The sequence below is a fragment of the Salmo salar genome, chromosome ssa15 (assembly GCF_905237065.1).
Source record: "Salmo salar chromosome ssa15, Ssal_v3.1, whole genome shotgun sequence".
In the NCBI taxonomy this organism is placed as follows: Eukaryota; Metazoa; Chordata; class Actinopteri; order Salmoniformes; family Salmonidae; genus Salmo; species Salmo salar.
The window spans coordinates 44,144,756-44,160,608 of NC_059456.1; the positions used below are offsets into that span (position 1 = coordinate 44,144,756).

General features: G+C 40.1%; 1 protein-coding gene across 1 annotated transcript in view; it reads left to right on the forward strand.

Annotated features, from left to right (window-relative positions):
- kcnh5a (potassium voltage-gated channel, subfamily H (eag-related), member 5a) overlaps window positions 1–15,853 on the forward strand; it is a 142,343-nt gene that overhangs the window by 58,023 nt on the left and 68,467 nt on the right. Inside the window, exons 6-7 of the mRNA XM_014144675.2 lie at window positions 1,538–1,930; window positions 13,272–13,364. Coding sequence (XP_014000150.1) covers window positions 1,538–1,930; window positions 13,272–13,364 — 486 coding nt within the window. The remainder of the gene's footprint in view (window positions 1–1,537; window positions 1,931–13,271; window positions 13,365–15,853) is intronic.

Below are 15,853 nucleotides of genomic sequence, written 5' to 3' on the forward strand. Positions count from 1 at the left end.
CACTGAGCACATGTGACAGACGTGACAGAGTCTGGAGACGCCGTGGAGAACGTTCTGCTGCCTGCAACATCCTCCAGCATGACCGGTTTGGCGGTGGGTCAGTCATGGTGTGGGGTGGCATTTCTTTGGGGGCCCGCACAGCCCTCCATGTGCTCGCCAGAGGTAGCCTGACTGCCATTAGGTACCGAGATGAGATCCTCAGACCCCTTGTGAGACCATATGCTGGTGTGGTTGGCCCTGGGTTCCTCCTAATGCAAGACAATGCTAGACCTCATGTGGCTGGAGTGTGTCAGCAGTTCCTGCAAGAGGAAGGCATTGATGCTATGGACTGGCCCGCCCGTTCCCCAGACCTGAATCCAATTGAGCACATCTGGGACATCATGTCTCGCTCCATCCATCAACGCCACGTTGCACCACAGACTGTCCAGGAGTTGGCGGATGCTTTAGTCCAGGTCTGGGAGGAGATCCCTCAGGAGACCGTCCGCCACCTCATCAGGAGCATGCCCAGACATTGTAGGGAGGTCATACAGGCATGTGGAGGCCACACACACTACTGAGCCTCATTTTGACTTGTTTTAAGGACATTACATCAAAGTTGGATCAGCCTGTAGTGTGGTTTTCCACTTTAATTTTGAGTGTAACTCCAAATCCAGACCTCCATGGGTTGATAAATTGGATTTCCATTGATTATTTTTGTGTGATTTTGTTGTCTCCGGACTTGAACATTGTAAGAGAGCAGTCCATAAGCGCAGACAAAGGATATCAAGGATCTGGAAAGATTCTGTATGGTGGAATGGTGTAAAGTCACTTCCAATTTAATCTCCAATCTCATAAAATCATTTTAGGAAAAGGCTCAGTGTCGTTATCCTCGCCAGGTGAGGTATTGAAAGGTATTGAAAACAGGGGTGTACCTTTGAGAAAAAAGTTATTACCTGTTAAACAGAATCTCTTTCACAGAACAATTGTATTAGCATAAAATAATATAATTACCCCATTTTTATATTCAGTGTCTGATTTGTTACTTTTGCCCATTGATCAATCGCTGTTCTTCATTATGAGGCATTGGAAAAGTTCCCTGGTCTTTGTAGTTTACTCCGTGCTTGTAATTCACTACTCGACTGAGGAACCTTACAGAGGTTGTATGTATGGGGTAATCTTTCAAAAATCATGTTGACCCCTGCAACTTATTATGTGATTTGTTAACCCAATTTTTTCTCATTAACTAACTTAGGCTTGCCTTTAACAAAGGGGGTAAATCATTTTACAACCAATACATTTAAGTTATTTATATTTAATTTTACATTTGTAAACATTTATAGAATGTAGTTTTCACTTTCACATTATGGAGTATTTGTCTATGCAGATCGATGACAAAGAAAATCTAAATGAAATCAATTTCAATTCCACTTTGTAACACAACGGAGGTGAATACTTATTATTGGCACTGCAAGTAGATATCAGGTAAATAACATCTGAAACAGTATTGTAATATAAAGGGTTACTTTAACAGCCTTCCTCTTTTCTATGTGGACCTCAGGCTCTCCAGCTGGGCTCGGACATTCTCCCCCAGTACAAGCAGGAGGCGCCCAAGACGCCGCCCCACATCATCCTCCATTACTGCACCTTTAAGACCACCTGGGACTGGGTCATCCTCATCCTCACCTTCTACACAGCCATCATGGTGCCCTACAATGTCTCTTTCAAGACCAAGCAGAACAATTTGGCCTGGCTCGTGCTGGACAGCGTGGTAGATGTCATCTTCCTTGTGGACATTGTGCTCAACTTCCACACCACCTTCGTTGGGCCTGGTGGAGAGGTCATTTCGGACCCAAAGCTGATTCGAATGAACTACTTGAAGACCTGGTTCGTCATTGACCTGCTGTCCTGCCTGCCCTATGACATCATCAATGCCTTTGAAAACGTAAATGAGGTAGGCCCTGAACATACTTGAAATGTTGTTCTCCATAGTTTTTGACCAAGGGCATACTCAATCAGTATACCTTTTTAACCTTTTTGTCCTCAGAAAGATTGATCTGAAATGTGGTCCCCCAGTCAAGTCAGAGAGTAAAAGGGGAGGCTCAGTTAAGTCTAAGTATGTCAGAGAAGCACAGTGATATATTTACTTTTAGTCTTAGCTTGATTGTTTCCCAGGCAACATGCATCATTTACCTTCTGAGGCTTACTAGTAGGTGAATCCTCAGCATGGGTGGAATGCAATTAAACATCAAAATTACTCTGAGCCAAGATTTCAATAATGGGGTGCTTTTCGGTGACATCTAGGGCTTGGGATATTGTTCAATCAATTTTGATGCACTTAAAGTCCAATAGACAGAGTCTTGCTTTGGCATGTAGGAATCAACATGGACGGCAAGCTCTTGTCTCTGTCAGTATTGCCCTTTTAATTCCTGTATGGATGGGAGAAGATGGATAGAGGTTATTAGCCTAACAATAAATGCAGTCTCTCTTCTCTTCCAAAGCTGCCCACATACCTTTCCTTCATGCTTATATGGGAAAACATATATTACAATACAATACATGTGTGGGATATACTATTTACACTGAACAAAAATATAAACACAACATGTAAAGTGTGTGTCACATGTTTCATGAGCTGAAATAACAGATCCCAGAAATGTTCCATACGCACAAAGCTTATTTCCCTCAAATTTTGTGCACGAATTTGTTTACATCCCTGTTAGTGAGCATTTCTCCTTTGCCAAGATAATCCATCCACCTAACAGGTGTGGCATATCAAGAAGCTGATTAAACAGCATGATCATTACACAGGTGCACCTTGTGCTGGGGATAATAAAAGGCCACTCTAAAATGTGCAGTTTTGTCATACAACACAATGCCACATATGTCTCAAGTTTTGAGGGAGCTTGCAATTGACATGCTGACTGCAGGAATGTCCACCAGAGCAGTTGCCAGAGAACTGAATGGTAATTTTTCTACTATAAGCTGCCTCCAACATCGTTTTAGAGAATTTGGCAGCCTCAGAACCGCAGACCACGTGTAACCATACCAGCCCAGGCCCTCCACATCCGTCTTCTTCACCTGCGGGATCGTCTGAGATCATCCACCCGGACAGCTGATGAAACTGTGGGTTTGCACAGAAATCCTTTGGTTGTGCAAACTGTCTGAAACCATCTCAGGGAAGCTCATCTGCGTGCTTGTCATCCTCACCAGGGTCTTGACCTGACTGCAGTTCAGCATCATAACCGACTTTAGTGAGCAAATGCTCACCTTCGATGGCTACTAACACGCTGGAGAAGTGTGCTCTTCACGGATGAATCCTGGTTTCAACTGTACCGGTCAGATGCCTGTATGGCTCCTCTTCTTTCTATTCTGGTTAGAGCCAGTTTGCACTGTTCTGTTCTGTGAGTAGTACACAGCATTGTATAAGATCTTCAGTTTCTTGGCAATTTCTTGCATGAAATAGTCTATTATTTTCTGAGAAATGAAGGCTAACGAGTTTCAGAAGAAAGTTCTTTGTTTCTGGCCATTTTGAGCCTGTAATCGAACCCACAAATGCTGATGCGCCAGATACTCAACTAGTCTAAATAAGGCCAGTTGTATTGCTTCTTTAATCAGTAAAACAGTTTTCAGCCATGCTAACATAATTGAAAAAGGGTTTTCTAATGATCAGTTAGCCTTTTTAAAATGATAAACTTGGATTAGCTAACACAACGTGCCATTGGAACACAGGAGTGATGGTTGCTGATAATGGGCCTCTGTAGATATTCCATAAAAAATCTGATGTGTCCAGCTACAATAGTCATTTACACTATTACCAATGTCTACACTGTATTTCTGATCAATTTGATGTTATTTTAATGGACAGAAAATGTGCTTTTCTTTCAAAAACAAGGACATTTCTAAGTAACCCCAAACCTTTGAACAGTAGTGTACATATATATATGTACACACACACACACACACACACACACACACACACACACACACACACACACACACACACACACACACACACACAATATAATAAACAACAGGCACCAAAAAGGCAGACCATATGCTATCCCAGGCATTTCTCTCTCTGCCACCTACTTTAATCTTACCACTCACTTTTGAGACATGCTACTATTTAGCAATTTTTTCAGTGAGAACTTTAAACTACCTATAGAGGTTATACGTTTCAAATTCTTTGGAAGATTATTCCAAAGAATGGCAGCTGAGTATAAAAATGTTTCTTTCCCCATACCACTTTTAAATCTAAAAGGAAAAATGTCTGTTTGACTCCTTCTAGTTGAATAGTTATGGTTATCCCTTACTAAGTTAAAGTAGTTACACAAGTGTCTGGGGACCTTACTGTGGACAATCTGATGTACAAGACACAATTTTATCTGAGTGACTCTCTCCTCCACTTTAAGCCATCTAAGCCTTTCAAGGTGGGAATAGTCAAGATGCGTAAGTGCTGGAAGTTTAAGAATAATCCTGACTAATTTGTTCTGAGATGTCTGCAATTTATTTTTTAATATCTGGGGGGCACTATTGTACCAGGAAGAGCATACATAATCAAAGTGGCACTGAACTAGAGCCCCTACCAATGTCCCCATTGCATTCTTATCAATATATTTGGAGGTTCTAGCCAGGAACCTAATTTTATGGTTCACTTTGGCGATAACATTTTGTGCCATGCTCTCCCCTGTCAGATGGTTATCTAGCACACATCCAAGATACTCAACATATTCTTTTGCTGCGACTACTATGTCATCTACTACCACCTTCAAATCTGGGAATTTCCTCAGTTTCACTTTGGACCCGAACAAGATGGACTCTGTTTTTCCAAGGTGAAGTGACAGCTTATTGTCATATAGCCATTTACTGACATTCAGAAGTTCAACACTGAGGGCTTTCTCAACCACATTTTTGTCTTTGTGAGAAACCAACGGTGCAGAATCATCCGCATATACTAAAAGGTCACATGTACAGGCAGATTTCAGATCATTTATATACAATTAGAAATAAAAGTGGACCCAGCACATTCCCTTGGGGTACCCCACAGTTCAAGCTTTTGGGTTTAGACAGGGTCCCATCCACATCCACCATCTGTTTTCTTCCTTGAAGGTAAGAGCTGAACCATTTTACTGCTAAGTTGTTAAAGCCCATGGCTCTTAGTTTGATTAACAGAATGTCATGATCCACTGTATCGAACGCCTTTTGGCGATCTAACATAACCATACCTAAAAATCTCCCTCCATCTACTTCCTTCCTTATGTGATCAGTCAGATATAGTAGACGGGTGTCAGTGGAATGGGATTTCCTGAAGCCAGATTGGAGCTCATAGAATAGGTTATGTAAGGAAATATAATTGTCAATCTACTTTAACATAATATTTTCCATGACCTTCGATAAATCACACAGGGTTGAGACAGGACGATTGTTTCCATGATCTAACTTATTCCCTTTTTATATAAAGGAATGACCCTTGCAAGTTTTAGTTCACTGGGATAACACCCTAGTTCAATAGACAGATTCACAATGTGAGTTAAACAGGGGGTGATAATTACCGCAGCATCCTTTAGAAATCTGTCAGGAATGTTGTCAAGGCCAGTTGCTTTGGAATGGTCAAGTTCTTTCAGCCTCTCTAGCACAGTTGACTCAGACACCTTTTCAAATGAAAAATCCGTTACTTGAATCCCCTGCTGTGAGTAAAACTGCTGGACATGACTCTCCCCATAGCAACCTGATTGACAAGGTAACTTGCTAACTAATGTATTAGCTTTAGTTGTAAAATAGCTATTCAGACTGTCTGCAACCATGGTCTTGTCTGAGCTGTGTCCAACCTAAGATTGAGGGCTTTGGTCTTTAATCTGTTACTGTAACCTAACAGCTTCAGACACTTCCATAATTTACTCAGATTGTTCCCATTTTCAACTATTTTGGCATTAAAATATTCTTTCTTGGCCTTCTGTATCATCCTGTTGACCTCATTTCTTAATTTCTTATAGTCTATAAATATATAATCTGCCCTGGATTTCCTAAACTCCAGAAAGCGTTAATTTCTACGCTTAATTGCCTTTAAAATGTTATAATTTATCCATGGTTCTGTTATTTGCTTAATTCTAACCTGTTTTACTGGAGCCTGCTTATCTGCAGCATGTAAAAACAATTATTTAAAATTGCCCCAGGATTTCTCCACCTCTTTGCATTTCAATACAGCAGACCAGTCTAATTTGCTCAGACAAATAACAAAAATATCTGCACTATAATTCTTCATAGCCCTAATTTTTATTAAGTTATGATAATTAAAAACTTTTTTCCGAACCTTCCTACTACAGAAAATGATGGAATGATCACTGAGCCCATAGTTTACAACCCCACTGTTTGATATCCTTGATCTATCCGACACCAACACAAGGTCAATGATGGTTTGGGTAGAAGGACAGACCCTGTTGGGCTCAGTAATCAGCTGGTATAAATAGATTACAAAAATGATTAAGAGCTTTAAAAGTAGCATGGCCTTTTTGAGCATATCTGTATTAAAATCACCAGTAACAATAACCTCTGATTTATCAAAGTCTGTACAAGTCTTCTCCAACAATTCATCAAACTTGTACTGGTCTGGTGGTCTATAATAGGTTCCAACTATAATAGGTTTACATTTCAGTAATAAAATGTCCCACCACACAGCTTCAATCTCATCATGGTTTAAATCTGATCTATAGTTGAACCCAATATCTGATTTTACATAAATACAAACTCCCCCGCCTTTGTGATTGCGGTCTCTTCTAATTACTACATAATTTTCAACTTCAATCTCAGCGTTTTTATCGAACCATCCAACCATGTTTCGGTAAAGCAAAGCTCTCCCACCTTACAGTTACTAGAAAGTAGGCAAATTTCCTCACTCTTAGGAAGAAGACTTCTAACGTTGAGATTACATTTTCTAGAGTTAAGTTCTCCTCCTCTATTGGAACTGTCAGCTGAAATTGTTCACTTGAGATGAGTGTTGACTCTGTGCAGTCCAATCGCCGCAATGAAGCTCCATCCAGGATTCGCGCTCGCATTTGAAAGAGATGGTCGTTGCGCTCTCCCTTCTGACCCTCTCTATTATAGCGAATGGATTTATCGCTAAAAAACGGGCCAGGGCACTGATGTTCATCTCCAAACAGCAACAGGCATAGGGTAATTATTAGGTTTCCACCATCTATTTGGCGTTTTCCCCCGACCATAATCACCCTTTTGGAGGCCAAAGTGGCCAAAATGCTTAGTGCCAATCTGGTCTTCGAACCTGATCTTCTGATTAAAACCGCATACTTTGTCAAAAGGACATTGACTTGATGCATAAAAGGGGCCAGTATCTATAAACGTTAATATAAAAGCGTGGATAAAAAACGCTGCCAACACGCCAAACTTTCCGGCTGCCATCTTCAAAAGCAGTGTGCTTAAACTAATAACACAAAATATTGTATTTTTCTTGTCTATATTGAATACATAATTTAAACATTCACAGTGTAGGTTGGAAAAAGTACGTTAACCCCTGGACTAATGACTTCTCCAAAAGCTAATTGGAGTCAGGAGTCAGCTAACCCGGAGTCCAATCAATGAGGCGAGATTGATGTTGGTTAGAGCTGCCTTGCCCAATAAAAACACTCACAACATTTGCGTTTGCTATTCACAAGAAGCATTGTCTGATATGAACCATGCCTCGAACAAAAGAGATCTCAGAAGACCTAAGATTACGAATTGTTGACTTGCATAAAGCTGGAAAGGGTTACAAAAGAATCGCTTAAAGCCTTGATGTTCATCAGTCCAAGGTAAGACAAATTGTCTATAAATGGAGAAAGTTGAGCACTGTTGCAACTCCTAGGAGTGGCCATCCTGCAAAGATCACTGCAAGAGCACAGCGCAGAATGCTCAATGAGGTTAAGAAGAATCCTAGCGTGTCAGCTAAAGACTTACAGAAATCTCTGGAACATGCTAACATCTCTGTTGATGAGTCTACTAGTAAAACACTAAACAAGAATGGTGTTCATGGGAGGACACCACGGAAGAAGCCACTGCTGTCCAAAAAAAACAATCTGCAAGTCTGAAGTTTGCAAAAGTGCACCTTGATGTTCCACAGCGCTATTGGCAAAATATTCTGTGGACAGATGAAACTACACTTGAGTTGTTTGTAAGGAACACACAAAAAAAGGCACAGCACACCAACATCAAAACCTCATCCCAACTGGAAAGTATGGTGGAGGGAGCATCATGGTTTTGGGCTGCTTTGCTGCCTCAGGGCCTGGACAGCTTGCTCTCATCAACGGAAAAATGAATTCCCAGGAGAATGTTAGGCTATCTGTCCGCCAATTGAAGCTCAATAGAAGTTGGGTGATGCAACAGGACAACGACCCAAAACACAGAAGTAGATCAACAACAGAAGAAAATACCCCTTCTGGAGTGGCCTAGACAGAGTACTGACCTCAACCCGATTGAGATGCTGTGGCTTGACCTCAAGACAGCAGTTCACACCAGACATCCCAAGAATATTGCTGAACTGAAACAGTTTTGTAAAGAGGAATGGTCCAAAATTCCTCCTGACCGTTGTGCAGGTCTGATCCGCAACTACAGAAAACATTTGGTTGACGTTCTTTGGCAGCAATGAGGGTCAACCAGTTATTAAATCCAAGGGTTCACATACTTTCCCCACCCTGCACTGTGAATGTTTACACGGTGTGTTCAATAAAGACATGAAAATGTATTATTGTTTTTGTGTTATTAGTTTAAGTAGACTGTGTTAGTCTATTGTTGTGACCTAGATGAAGATCAGATCAAATTTTATGATCAATTTATGCAGAAATTCAGGTATTTCCAAAGAGATCACATACTTTTTCTTGCCACTGTATATGGAAAAACACAATTTTCTTAAAGTTTTGTTTTGCAATACATTTTATACTCGTTTTACCTTTCAAGTTATTCAATATAATTTGTGTGGATAAAAATATGGATGGGCTTGCTTTAAATTGGACGGGCACTGAAATGTGCTACTTAGGCCTTGGGGGCATGGAAACCCTTCATACACACCCCTTAGGACATTGCAGAAGCTGCTAGACCTTTATATCAGTGTGAGTGCAATATAGGCTCTGGGAAGAGAAACATAGAGAGAGACAGTAAGGGAGCGAGAGTCAGAAGGACAGAGATGGAGACAAATGTGGATGGAGATAATTCGGAAGCTGAGAGCAGGGGTGAGTAAAGAATGATTGGAAAGAAGAGGTGTGTGGAAATACAGAACAAGAGGGAAAGGGTAAGAACACCAGAGGTGTAAAGGAGAGAGAATATTGGAGTATTCATAGTTTACATTACAGAAACTGGACTCCGGAATGGAGAGAGACTCATGGGAAATCAATATTGCCTCTCGTTATTCTTTCTCAAAGCTTTGTCCACCCAGAGCCCTGCAAGGTGTGTGTTTCCACTGAGTGGGATCTCATACAAAAGACCACAGCAGTCCAGGAGCACACACCAGCTGTAAGAATGTCACTCCTCAATTATTGTCACCCTCACAGATACAATAGTAGTTGACCTTAAATGTATCATCCTTTGGCTGACACTAGCTTATACAATTTTGTTGAGATGCCACTCCCAGACAACACATTTTGGTGAATGTTAAAATCAGTGCATTAATTGTTTTAAAAGCATTTTGGTGCTGTTCATATTTTTATTAGTCTCCTGCCTATTCTGTGTGCACGTAACAGTGTGCATGTGAATGGGGTTAGTTTGTGTTTGTTTGGAAATTCAAAGCAGTGTAGGCCTCAGGTCCTGAGTGCTGAGAGCTCTCCATCCCACACACACATTTGTGTTCATCCCATAGGGCAATCTCACACAGTCCACACACACAGTCATTTGAGGTCAACTGTAATATTTCAAGTGTTTGAGGCAATTTGCAGTTCAAACAATAACACGACCACCCTGCCTCCGTTTTGGTAAAGAGCTAAGGGATGGGGCTGGAGAAATGTAACCACTCTCAAATTCATAGACCGAGCTATGGCTGCAAATAATGACCATCCATCAGATAAAATGAACCACATTTTGAGGCTATGCAGTGTTTGTTTAGAATTAAAAAAAATGTACAAACGATGGTGTAAAACATGCTTATATTTTGGGTTCTGATGCAGTACGGCAGTTTAACTAAGCTCATGAGGCACATTAAGAAACAATGGGTGCACAGTATATCAAACACTTAAACTAGAGCACGTAGTTGCTACATCCCTTTTTGGACTTATAAATGAATGATATAGACCCATTGATTCTTGAAGAATATAACTTAAATGCTTCATGAGCTTAGTTCAACTGTCATACCCCATCAGATCCCAAAACATAAGCTTGTTTTACTCTTTGTAAGCAATGTAAATGTAAACAAACACTGTAGCCTCATAACATGATTACATTAATTTTGATATCATGGATGGTCAGTCCTTGCATTTTTATTTTATTTAACCTTTATTAAACTTGGCAAGTCAGTTAAGAACAAATTCTTATTTACAATGACAGCCGATCAAAAGGTGAAAGGCCTCCTGTGGGGATGGGGGCTGGGATTAAAAATAAAAATATAGGACAAAACACATCACGACGATAGACACCACATCCATAGCTCTGTATATGAATGTGAGAGTGGTTACATTTCTCCAGGCCCATCCTGCAGCTTTTTACCAAAACAGAGACGGGGTTAACGCTGTTACATTCTCCAGCAAGAAAACCAAAAATTGTTGCTAAAACAGAAGGGGGAACTAACAAAGAGTCACTCTCAACAACCAAAATGAAACAGGTGGGGTTTTAAGACAATTCTGGGGTGTCCATTGAAAGTTGACTACCAACAATAGCTGGGACCTAAGACACCCACCATGAGCATCCACTAAATTTGCCCAAGAAGAGACAAAAAATATAAACCTACACCAAACTTAGACAGCAGACCAAAAAGTGCAGCAAAACAAAAACAGGGAAGATCAGATAAAGGATTGTTTCTTTAGAAATCGAAATAGGGAGAGCCAACTGAAGGTGGTAACCTTCCACATCTCTCAAGCCAACTGGAGCACTGGGCCAGCCGCTCTTAAATATCACCTGTGCCAGCACAGGTGAACACCTTCTGACTAACGAGATGACAAGCCAGCACAGGTGTAAAACATACTGCCTAATGAGGTGACACCAATGGGTGCGCCCAACGTGCTAACGTCCAAACCTCGAAATATACCATAAATTCCGGACTATAAGCTGCAACTTTTTTCCCAGGCTTTGAACCTCGCGGCTTAAACAATGACGCGGCTAATATATGGATTTTTCCCGCTTAAAAAAAGAAATTATCCAAAAAAACATTCTGTGACATGCTCAGTTTTTTGGCGGCATGAAGCTTTCATTAGACCAATGAAATTGCCGAACGGGTTAAGGTCAAACAACTTTTTTGTTTACTGTTTAGATTAAATCGAGCGCTCTCAAACTTCCCATCATTCTGATTACGGTAGTCATTTTGTCACCCTCATCATGGCAAAGACATGGAGAAATGCATATGATGCAGCTTTCAAGTTGAAGGCGATTGATCTGGCTGTTGGAAAAGGAAATAGAGCTGCTGCACGGGAGCTTGGTCTTAATGAGTCGATAAGACGTTGGAAACAGCAGCGTGAGGAATTGACTCAGTGCAAAAAGACAACTAAAGCTTACTGCTAATTTTTTATTTTTTTGTTACAAGCCGTGTTTCGTTAAAGCCTATTTATTTTTGTTACAAGCCGTGTTTCGTTAAAACCTATTTATTTTTGTTTCAAGCCGTGTTCGTTAAAGCCTGTGTAAAGTTAATTTGTTTCAATGTACCGGTAGGCACCTGCGGCTTATAGACGTGCGGCTTATTTATGTTCAAAATAAAAATGTAATTCAGTGGGTGCGGCTTATATTCAGGTGCGCTTAATAGTCCGGAAATTACGGTAAATGGAAGAACCAAAGACTGTAACAACGTTTTGAACTAAGGATTCTAGCTTTAAAAGCAGATTGCCCCTTTAATAACATGGGTTATATACATTAATGAAAATGTAAGCACCGTAAATAGTGGTAGATCTCTGCCAAGATGGTGAATGAGTTACTTCTGTTTTACTCTATTTTAGTTTGATGATTTACAAACAGCTATCATCGCAATGTGCAAAAATACTGTATTGCAGCAGCATGTACCTATTAAGCGTTTGTTTTCATGGTGACTGAGGGGGGCGATGAATTTGAATGCAGATTTATAGTATACAGTGTTAAAATGTGTTGTATACCATACAATCACAACCATTACAAAACCATTTTGAATTAAGTTCCAACCAATCAATATGAAATGTTATGGGTTACTTAGGTCAACTTTGTGCACTGGGAAGGCTGTTCTGTGGACAGAAGATGTCACCTATTGATGTAAAAAGCATAAAAGGTGTCACTATTGTCAAAACCCACTTTCAGACATTGAAAACCTGGCCCTCTATTTATTTCAAAACACAAGCTCTGAAATCACTGCTTCCCTACTCTGTTGGCTGCATTATAGAAACAACTCACTGATTCCAGACCTGGTCTGGAACAAGCGTTAAACTCATAGTTGATACATTATTGAGTGTTGTATAAGAGAGATAACCCACTCAAGAGTGAATTATAGATGTCTGAGAGGGAGTGCTCTGTTGCTTTTACTCTTTATGAGTTACAATTGGAGTAAAATGAAAGTTATACCGTGTGTAGATTGGAACTATTAACAGTATTGATTCATTCATTGCAGGGTCCTGCTTGACTTAGATGCTTGACTTCACTAAAGAGAGGCATATCCCCTTGCCTCAACATATTATTCACCAATACAAATGGCTTCTTAATGATGCAATAAGCTTAATCATTCCCTTATTGGAGAAATGGCAATATTGGTGTTTAGTGACTGGTATTCATGCCTAATGAAAGATACATTTTCCAGCAGACGTCACCACATTTCAAGTGAATTTAAACAGTTGTGTGGGGGTTGAACAATATAACATTTCAATAGATTTAAATATATATTAAGGTAAATAGATAATATACAATAGTAGATAGATAATGTATAGAAAGCTATCCTCCCATGATCAAATGAGCCTACCTAGTCTTTCCTCAATTGGTGAACTTCTGTAGTGTCCTACTAATGTAAGTTGTTATATTAACTCGTGATTTTCTGTTCATTTAGGTGCTATCCCCTATCCCTCTCCCCTGTTTTTATTGAATTCATTTGTATATGAATACCAATGGCAAGTGTGTACGAGTGATAATAAATATTTTGTCTGTATGTTTCTGTGAAGGATCCCATCTCAGACTCTTCGGCAATGGGGCACCTGCGCGAGTCATCCAGTTCGCAGAGGAACGCCACAAGGGCAGAAGACTCAGTTCTCCCAGTAAGCAGATTTTCCCTTCCCCTCTGTGGCTTTGACATGCCTGTCTATGTGCCTTCACTTAGGCTGTGACCGGATTCTCGTACTTGCATGTATAGTATGTCCTGTTTAGTAGGCTTTTTGAGTATGCGAGAATAGAGGGTTTTCTAGTGAAAAGTTCTAAAAATGGAGTATGCTTTAAGTGCTGGGATGTCATACTTTTGGGATTTTCATCTAGTATGAATTTACTGCACATTCAAGGAAGAGAGTCCTCTTTTCAGACCCATGTGTCTGACAACAGCTGATGATCACATAAGTGAGGGGCTGTAAAAAAAAAAATATATATATATAATAATAGCAGGGAACACGATTCATTGCACAACAGACATCACTTCCTCAGTATTAATGAGCCATAGTATGTTGATATTTGTCACTTACTACATACTGTTCACATCGTCACCAGAATTTTCTAAATAGTATGTATTATGGTTAGTACACACATAAGCTATACTTCTAGTAAGCAGCTATGCTATATAGAATTCAGTCACAGCCTTTGTCTCAACTCCTCCATCAGGTTTGGGGTCAGTTCCTTTTCAAGTCAGTCAATTCAGGAAGTCAACTGAAATTCCAATGTTCCTAATTGCTTGAGGATGATTGTAATAGGGATTTCAGTTTACTTCCTAGATTGACTGAATTTAAATGGAATTGACCCCAGCCTTGGTTGCCACTCATAGCTAATGCTATATTGCAGCATTTTCTTCGCTTAGTTTTTTGAGCAGCAAAAATGTAGAGAACCTTATTTTTGAAAGTATTATTATGCTACAGCTACAGTCTGGGATTGGCACAAAATGTTTTGACTTTTAAATGAATGATATATAGTCATTGATTCTTGATGAATATAACTTGAGCTTAGTACAACTGCCTTACCCCATCAGAACCAACAATGTTGTCACATTCGCTATCTTCAAACCCCAGTCATATCAGCCAAGGCGTAGTGTGCCGGTAATTCCACATTCTTTATTGGAGAAAACCGAACAAAACAATAAACAGGTAAACAGAAAGAACCGTGACGCAACTGTGGTGAACACAAAACACTCACAGAAATAATAATTACCCACAAACACAGGTGGGGAAAAGGCTGCCTAAGTATGATTCCCAATCAGAGACAACGATAGAGAGCTGCCTCTGATTAGGAACCATACTGGCCAAAACACAAAGAAATAGAAAACATACAATACCCACCCCATGTCACACCCTGACCTAACCAAACTAGAGGAAAATAAAACATCTCTCTAAGGTCAGGGCGTGACAAATGTACAGTATAGCTTGAACATGGTTCAAACTATAATGTGGATATCATGGACTGTCAGTCCTTTTAGAGTCTGAGAGGTGTTACATTTCCTTAGCCCCTTTCCTGTGCTGTATACCAAAAAGAGTGGTGGGGTAGCCATTTCATTGGTTTCCGAATCGCAGACTGTAGCTTTAAAAGATGCTGGTCTATGCCTAGCAGAGTCAGCATTTCCCTCCTGTAAGAAAGGAATTGGTACTGTGATGCTGTATGGGAGTGTGTGTGTGTGTATCGTATTGTCTTCTGTCATTGTCACTGTCTGGTACAGTGGGCTACTACTGTATAGCTCTTTACCCTAAAGCGATTTACCTGAAACAATGATAATGACTAGCACATGAATAACCTATCCATCTACAGCAATAGTCAACATGATGTCTGTGGTGGTACACATTGGTGGAGGGTGTAGTGACTGAGTTATTACTGAATGTAATTATTAATGGATAATTCTTCATGGGTAATGGAATACATTTGACATGGCACTAAATATAATTTAAGTAGCCCATTGAGCTTAGAGGCTACATTAATTACAAATAAGGCATAAAGAGGATAGTTGAGCATGGAGGCGTTGAAGTTGTTAGGACAATGGGAACTCTAATGTACAAGCGACAGGGGCAAACATGTTAGTTTTTTAATGCTACCTGTCATGAAGAGAGAGCAGAAGTACAGGAGTTGGAGGAATTCATCCATACAGTCCCCATATAAACTCATATATTTCCATCCAAATACATGAAAGTCATTACATAAAAGAGCCATAGGCCGGCAGAGTGAGGCAGGATTCTCTGAAGCTTTGGGCTGTCCATCCATCTAGCTGGAATTTTTCCATGTGAGATTGTAGTGTAAAATACTATCATAACTTGCCTCACAAGTCTTGAGACTTCCTGGTTGCCTTGCCTTTTGAGAGGGTGAGAATTCTATGGTTATGGATCCGGTGGGATTAAGCTGTACTGTACATTGGGTTCTGAAAACTCCTATACTGGCCTGCTATCTGAAAGTTATTCCCTATAATCATCCATTAATGATTTTCTAGGTATTCATACGATGAGGTGAATTTGTAATTAAGGTCACATTTCCTTTCTAACTCTGATGTGATACTCAGGCTGCACAACCTACTGATTAAAAGCAGTGCATACAAAGGTTAGTACACCAGGTGCATTAAACAAGGCAT